This window comes from Carcharodon carcharias, chromosome 1 (assembly GCF_017639515.1).
Source record: "Carcharodon carcharias isolate sCarCar2 chromosome 1, sCarCar2.pri, whole genome shotgun sequence".
NCBI classification, from domain to species: Eukaryota; Metazoa; Chordata; class Chondrichthyes; order Lamniformes; family Lamnidae; genus Carcharodon; species Carcharodon carcharias.
The window spans coordinates 29,107,989-29,116,619 of NC_054467.1; the positions used below are offsets into that span (position 1 = coordinate 29,107,989).

At 41.0% G+C, this 8,631-nt stretch overlaps 1 protein-coding gene across 1 annotated transcript in view; it reads left to right on the forward strand.

The window, feature by feature from the left end:
* slc7a11 (solute carrier family 7 member 11) overlaps positions 1-5,015 on the forward strand; it is a 210,419-nt gene extending 205,404 nt beyond the window's left edge. The window contains exon 12 of the mRNA XM_041195655.1: positions 2,988-5,015. Coding sequence (XP_041051589.1) covers positions 2,988-3,052 — 65 coding nt within the window. The 3' untranslated portion in view covers positions 3,053-5,015. The remainder of the gene's footprint in view (positions 1-2,987) is intronic.
* The last annotated feature ends 3,616 nt before the right edge of the window (positions 5,016-8,631 follow it).

Genomic DNA, 8,631 nt, shown 5'->3' on the forward strand with positions numbered 1-8,631 from the left:
CTATACCAAACTATTAGTGGACAGCAAATGAATCACAGCATCAGTGGTAAGAATTCTAAGCTGAATTGTTTGTCACATAATTGCTAAAGTTATTTTATTTCATTGCAATATTCCATGAGTCATCGATAAAAAATTAGCAAGCTGTCCATGTATTGCAATGACAACAAAATAGTAAGTGAAATAAAAACAGAAAATGCTGGAAATAGTCAGGAGGCATCTATGGAGCATCTATGGAGAAACAGTTAAGGTTTCAAGTCGAATATGATGCTTCATCAGAACCGTTCTGATGAAGAGTCATATTTGACCTGAAAAATTAACTCTGTTGTTCTCTCCACAGATGCTGCCAGACCTGCTGTGTATTTTCAGCACTTTGTTTTTCTTTCAGATTTCCAGCGTCTGCAGCATTGTGTTTTGGGGGTCGGTTAGCTCAGCTGGCTGGAAGGCTGGTTTATCATACAAAGTGATGCCGACAGTGTCAGTTCAATTCTTGTACCAGCTAAGGTCATCCATGAAGGCCTTCTCAACCTCAGCTGAGGTGTGGTGACCCTCAGGTTAATCTCACCACCTGTCATCTCTCTCTAATGAGAGAACAACCTCTGGGACTACAGCAACTTTCATTTCAGTAAGTGAATTTGTTAGCTGGACTGAGGGTAAAAACAAGACCCATTAATCTCCTTGTGCCTGCAAGTGCAGCTATTGAGATGTTTTTGTAAGATTCAACCTAAAAATTAAAAATCAAGTAAAAGTTGCAAAAATGTCATCCCACCTCCAAGGTTAGAGAATAGGTAAAACCGCTAGCATACTTTCAAAGTAGTAATACTAAACGCAAAGATTTCTACTAAAGAGGCTCTGAATGGATTTATGATGTTGATCCAAAGAGAAAAGAGAAAAAATCTTTCCCCTGAGTCCATCACCCCCAGGAAACTTAAAATATATTGGACTCAGTAAATTAACAGGAATTTACACAGATTAAAACAAAGGCAGAGAAATTGGATGGATTGATAGAAACAAGATGACTAGTTGGCTTGATGTATATTCCAGGAAATTGAGCCAGACAGTAAGAATCTATTAAAATAGAAAAACAACACTTTCCTGACACTCAATTCCTTATCATTATTACAAGCAAAAAACACAGAAATAAGAATGCGCAAAGATCCGAACTGGACTAAAATTCAGACATTTGTAAATTACTCCAGATAGTTTCAGCTCAGATTACTTTCAATTGTCAAGGCCTTTGGGAGCTCATCCTTGATAACATGCATTAATTTGCAATAAGTGGCAAGACTGTGAGAGATGGAAGAGTCATTCTGGTGCAGTAGGTCTGTGTGAAGGGATGAATCTTATAGTTTTTATCCTCGTCATTCCTGATCTGGGAGCCAGTTCCACTTCTGGATGAGAATGGAAAAATATTGCATTGCCCAGTGCAGTTACATCCCCACGTTAATGAAATCCAGTGTGCATAACACAAATGGCACAACTGATCTCTGTTTAACTTATCATTGAATGGCGACTGGTGAAAATTTGATAATTACTGTTGTTACGATCAGGTGCAAAGGGACAAACCGGCTCCCCTCTATTCAACCTCCCCAGTTGGTCACAATAAATATTTAAGTTTTTTTTTTCAAGAGGATATGCCTTTTCCAAATCATAATGTATTTAACTATTGAAGCTGTGAGCCAATCAAACAGGTTTTCTTGAGTCAAAGAGCAAATTTATTAACAACTAAGACTGAGAAAAATAATAATAACGCGACATGAAGCATTCGGCCTTCATGCAATCATTTGGGTCCATAAACACAAACTTATATACAGGTTTCAGCAAAAAAAGATAAAAGAATATACGGTTAAGTGTCCTTTGATTGTCCTTGAGGTATAGATTTTAAAAACTGTGGCTGATTTGGGTTAGCTGATTTCAGAGATGCAATCAGATGTGGAAGTTGTTGCAAATATAACAAGACCTTAGTTCATTAGTAGGTTTTTGGTACAGTTGGCTTCTCAAACCAGGTGGCACCCTTATTTCAAGAGAGAGGGAGGGAGAGCAGCCCTCAGCCTGTTTCCTCCACCAAAGGCCTTCTTACTACCACTGTGTCACTTGTAATCTTGCTCAAGTGGCTGGGAAGCCTTGCCTTGAAATACTTCACCCATTGTGTATTTCCAAGAGGTTTTGGGTGTGCCTGCCTATGGCAGCCAATGTTTCAATATCCAGTACTTTGCATTTTTAACCTCTCTTCCTTAAACAGTTACGAGTTATGATGTGTGACTGCATAATTGGAACTGTCTCTCTCTTGTTTCCAATTTATTTATGAGATATGGGCGTCGCTGGCTAGGCCAGCATTTATTGCCCATCCCTAATTGTTGTTGAGAAGGCAATGGTGAGCTGCCTTCTTGAACGGCTGCAGTCCATGTGGTGTAGGTACACCCATAGTGCTGTTGAGGGAGTTCCAGGATTTTGACCCAGTGATGGCGACACACTCCCCTAATGCTGATTTGTTTCTCACCTTCATGGTGTAATGTGGTCTTGCATTTTTAAGCAGTTTGTTCTGTCTCAGTTCAAAGTGCAAAATTTCCAGTCAGTTGGAAGTTGAAAAATCATACTTTGACCTTGTGACACTACCTGAAACTATACCAGAAACATACATGGAGTGGAAGAAAGTCATCCTCGGCCCCAAAGAACTGTCTAAGAGGAAGAAGAAGAAGTATTACTAGACCATCACCCTTGTCAGTGTATCCCCTATTCAACAGATTGCCAAAAGTAAGACAGAAAATACTGGAAATATACAGAGGTTGAATCAACATTTCAAATAAATGTAAGGTTGAGGTACAGTTCTTATGAAGGTTCAAAGCTGAAATGTTAACTTATCTTTCTCTTGCAGGTACTGTTCAAAATGTTATGCTTTTATTTCAGATTTATAGCACTCATGTTTTCCTTTCTTTTTATACCTGTCTGTGGTGAAGGCATTTGTAACCTTTTGTTTTTTTTTGTGGCAGATTCAATGGCCAGGACAGCCCAGATCATTCTGGAAGTAGTGCCACCAGAAGAACATGATGACTGATTAGCTCCACTGCTGGGACTAGCTGCTGATTGTTATGAATACTGTGAGCCTCAAACTCAAAATTGACTGAAAGAAATTCAGACAAATATATTAAATATTCATACGGCATTATCTCTCAATATAATTTCAAGACTGTGGCTTATAATTTCTTCCTCTCGATTTTTATTAAGGCTCGGAAGAGTGGATGCGTCGGATTTCTTTCTCTCTCCCCATTCATTTACATCTTCCTAACTGCCCAGCCACATTTCTGTTCTACTCTCTAGCTTCTCACTGGTGTGTCCTGGGGATTTTTTTTGCCCTTCCCTCATCCCTCAGGCTGAATACATGTTGCTCTCTACCTCAGCCCTCTTCCATTTTCAGCCTTATAGCTTGTAGTTTTCCTTTGTGCTTGCCAAGAGAAAATAAAGAAACTAAACGCAAAAGAGAAATGATAGCAAAGAAACAAAATGGAGTGGGTGAAATCAGTGCTTCAGGAAGTGTAGCAGGAAAATAGACCTGAGTAAAATGTTGTAGTTGACCACTTTATATTCATGTATTTTTTGCTAAATTAAGTGAGGAAAGAAATGTCTCCCATGGGACAATGAGATAAATAGTAAATGCAAATTAAATGAAAGATGAAATAGGAATTATAATAAAGAGAAGCAAAGTGAGGCAAACATAGTTTTGAAATGCAGAATTGGACTTTCGTGGCGGGGGTGGGAAACAGGTTTTCATGGAGGCTCCCCCTTAATTGGCATGGAGACAGGTTTCCTGTCCAATTAAGAGTGATAGGTTGGATCTTGAAGCAGGAGGGTCAATCAGAAGTCTTCCAACTTGAGAGGAGCCGCCTGCAATGAATTAAGTAACTGAGAGGACACTTCAACAGGGAGATTTTAAACCTGTAAATAAAAAAGAACAGATTCAATGGCCAGGCCAACACTCTGTGGGAAGCGGGATTCCTCTATAGGGCAGCCTATGGCTGCCCCTGCACCCAAGCTGGCAAAGAGGGCTCCAGGTTTGCCTGGAGCTCTTCATGGCCTCCTGGCCTGCCGCTGGGTGCTTACCTCCAGGCAGTTATTCCAGTTGGCCTCTTTTAATTGTATTTAACAAGACTCTTAAAGAGCCTAATTGACTACCCCACTTTGTGGGGGTGGGCAGCCCTGCTGGACCCCAAACCCGCTTCAGCAAAAATTACAGACAACGGAAACTGGGTCAAGAAACCAGCACGCGGGCTCGTGCTGGTATCTTCAGGCCCTGTCTACCTCTGCTTCTGCCCTCAGTGGGCCCCCACTACTCAGCCCACAGTGTATACTGTTTGCATATACATGGGCCTTTTGAGTGGTGATGATGCATTTGGGTACTGATACAGGGATTAACCTTGTTGGAAATTATTTGGATCACATGGATAGAATGGCCTCTGCTGGAAAATAAATAATGTTGAACATCTGACAGAGGTGGGTTTTATATGTGTATTGGAAGATGTATCATGTTTTACCTTCAGCACATGCATGGGCAATTCAGAAAAACATTGCAAAAGTACGTAACAATTGTGAAAACAGTCAGTGAGGATGATAATTTGTGAATTTACATATGTGCTTATGTATATGGGTACAAATATTACGTTCAGGCTATCTGAATCATATTGAAAGAGTAGGCGGTTTTATACTTCTGTTCATGATGGGATGATTACATTCCAACCAAATGTTACCTTTACCATAGAAACAGAAAACAAAAGTGAAATGCCAATTATTTTTAATAGTAGGAGGGAAATTCTGATCGGAAATTGAATAGTGAGTGAGCCATTTGTCCATATATAAGTGCAAATGTTCATTTGTTTTGAAGAAAAGAAGCAATGATGTAGTACAAGCATTTTGTAGATATTCCCTCACCAGAGTCCTGGTTTGTATAGAAATACAACAAGCACTCCCCAAAGCAGGGAGAGGTGAACATTGTGAAACAAAATAAAACTAACCATTAGTTCAAATAACAGTTGTTGTCTTTCTGTCAAATAAACATAGATCTTTTATGGTGTTTACCAGATTTAGAAAATTTCTAGCAAACTGGAGAGTATGACATTAATCATGTTCCATGATAATTGGGATATGTACAAAAACTCTAAATATGACAACATAGGGGTGCTGGGGGAGACATTGCCCATATGCACATAGGACTTAGGAGCAGGAATAAGCCATTCGGCCCTTCAAGCCTGTTCCATTATTTGATAAGATCATGGCTGACCTGATTGTGGTCTCAACCTCTGTCTGCACACCCGCCACCACCACCCCCCCCCCCACCCCCCAAGCCCGCAACCCTTGATTCCATTGTCTGTCAAAAATCTATCTAAACTTGAAAAAATTCAATGACCCAGCCTCCACTGCATGCTGGGGAAGAGAATTCCACATACTAACTACCCTCTGAAAGAAAAAAACTTCTCCTTATCTCCATCTTAGAAGGGAGACCTCTTATTCTTAAACGGCATCCCCTAGCTCTAGTCTCCTCTCAACAAGAGGAAACATCCTTCTGATTTCCATCCTATCATCCTGGGCCTATACCCATTAGAGTTTAGAAGAATAAGAGGTAATCTTACCTTTCAATAAGATCACCTCTCGTTCTTCTAAACTCCAATGAGTGTAGTCCCAACCTGTTTCTTCATAAAATAAGTCCATTATCCCAGGAATAAGTTGAGTGAACCTTCTCTGAACTGCTTCTAAAGCAATTGTATCCTTTTTCAAATAAGGAGACCAAAACTGTACGCAGTACTTCAGAAGTGCTCTCACCAACTGTAGCAAAATTTTGCTGCATTTATATTTCATTCCCCTTGCAATAAATGCTAACATTCCATTTGCCTTCCTAATCACTTGCTGTACCTGATAAAACCTTTTGTGATTCATGTACCAGAACCCCCAGATCCCTCTGTACCACCAAATTCTGCAATGTCTCTCCATTTAAATAATATACTGCTTTTCTATTATTCCTGCTAAAGTGGACAAGTTCACATTTTCCCACATTATACTCCTTCCTCAAACTTTTACCCACTCATTTAACCTTTCTATATCTCTTTGCAGACTCACTACCTCCACTTGACAACTTATTTTCCTAACTACCTTGGTGTTATCGGCAAAATTAGCTGCTATATATTTGGTCCTTATATTCAAGTCATCGATATAATTTGTAAATAGTTGAGGCCCCAGCACTGATCCCTGTGGCACTCCAATTGTTACAGTTTGCCAACCTGAAAGAGATCCATTTATCCCAACTCTCTGCTTCCTGTTAGCTAACCAATCTTTTATCCATGCTAACATGTTACCTCCTGCACCATGTGCCCATATCTTGTGTAATAACCTTTGGTGTGGCACCATATCAAATGCCTTTTGAAAATCCAAGTACACCACATTGTAGGTTGCACTTTAACCAACTTGCCTGTTACTTCCTCAACAATAAATTAGTTAAACACAATTATCCTTCCGTAAACCACGTTGTCTCTGCTTGATTACATAGTGATTTTCTAAGTATCCTGCTATGACCTCCTTATTAATGGATTCTAACAGTTTCCCTATGACAGACGTTAGGCTGACCCGACATATCTTGAACTCATGTTTTGTTGAGTTCATCAAGCCCATGGGCAGTCCCACTATGAGGTCCCAGAGCTTGCTCAATAGTAACTGGATATTACATAAAAGGAACAGCATAGAAACAGTCCATTCAGTCCAAAATGTCTATACCAGTGTTTGTGCTAATCATGAGCCCCCTCACACCAGTTCTACTTGATTGTAATTGTTAAAAAATTATACTTAGTTGCAACCTCTTTCATTGCAGAGGAACAGAATCCTTTCACCTCAGCTGCAAAATGGGCATATGGACAGGCTTTAATAAAGTGGCTTGAATAATTATTGCATGCCAGCTTGCTGTACAATTTTCTCCACCTCAGATTCCCAGTGGTGTCAGAAAGGATCATCTGTTCCTAATGCATGCGAGTGCATGTTTGAGAATCTCCCTCAGACACAGAACTGCCTCAAGGAGATGAAGAGTTTTTTTAAAAAATAATAAAGAATGGAAAAATGTTATAAAACATGTTCCCTCATGTGACTCTGTCACATGAGTAGGAACATGTAAGTGAAATTGGAAACATTTTTATTTTTATTTGATGTTGGAAACCTCATCCCGCCTGTGGATGAGGTTTCCAAAAGAGAGCAAAGGCCGCTTGGCATTTTCACCTGCCCACCAACTGCAAGTTTGGATGGGCTGCAAAAAATTTAAGGTAACTGATCCCTTAATGGCCTTAATAAGCCTTTTAATTGTCGGTGGGTGCACTGCCGACTCCTGCACATGCCCACTGACCGAAAAATCACGCAGCTGCGCATTGACATCAGGACACTCGCCCGACGTCAATGCGTGTCATTTTACCCTCAAATGGGTTGGACGTGTACCTGTCCGCTGAGATAAAACTTTTTGCCCATAGGCCCAGCTTTTGGCTGGGATGGAGAGGCTCTGCATCGTGGAGAAATGGCAGATGAGCCCAGAAATTCCAAGACCCGCCCCAGAATGCGATATTTCCAATTTTTGCAATGGCAAGACTGGAGTCAGGCCGGGGTTGTAGGGGGTTGTGGTGTGTGTCAGCTTCACCTCTGACTTCTGAGTGGTCCGAATCACTCTCACTCCCTGGGTTCTAGACCTTGGATTTATTTGAGGGTTGTGACAAATTGCAGCAGACAACTGGTTTTGGTGCAAGAAAAAACTGGGTTTATTGAAGTCACAAATGAACGTATAACATTAGGATTACACTGAGATTGTACAGGCCTACAAAATACACTTAGTTAAGAATGGGGAACACACAGCATAATGAGGGAAAATCATGTTACTAATCCCCTTACACTTGTCCCAACCCCAAAACCTAACTAAATTGAACTAGGAGAGGTTAGGGATCATGCTCACCAACCAGGGTTCCTTGACAGTTTGAAATCCAGCCAGGTAAGCCGGCTGCAGTTTTGGGGTTCACTCTTTGCGTCCTCTGGGGCCTGCCGTCCCCACGTGGTCCTGGTCTGTGGAATCTGCGAAGGTTCTTCAGTTGGGTTGAGGGTGTGGTTGTGGGTGGTCAATCTTTGTGGAGGGCTCCGGTTGCGGCCTTGTTGTCTTCGGTTGAGCCTGCCACCCCGTGCCCCTCGCCGTGATATTGCTTGCGAGCCTGCAAACCTCCAGATCTCCTTCCTCCACTTGGCTCAGCTCCCTGCTTAAACTCTGCTTCAACCACTCCAAAAACCGCTCACCCTCCTGCTTAAACTCTTCGTAACTCGTGGCCCAGTTATACTGTTTTTTCAAATTTCTTATCTGAAACCAAATCAAGGTTAGTTCTTTGTCTGATTTTGGTGGGCTTCTTCAGTTGTCCCATGTTGTCTCATTTTTAATGGGCTCTCATGATGTTTATCATTGTCTTTCTGTCCCCGTAACTAGTCTTGAATGAAAGCCATTGTATATGTGGAGCATTGATGGGTTCGCATAATTGCATTGATTGCTGCCTTCCTGCCTTAATAGTTAGTAGCAATTATTTATGCAAGATTTTGATGGGCTTTAGTTTCGTGCAAGATGAAGTCTTTCTCTGGGTT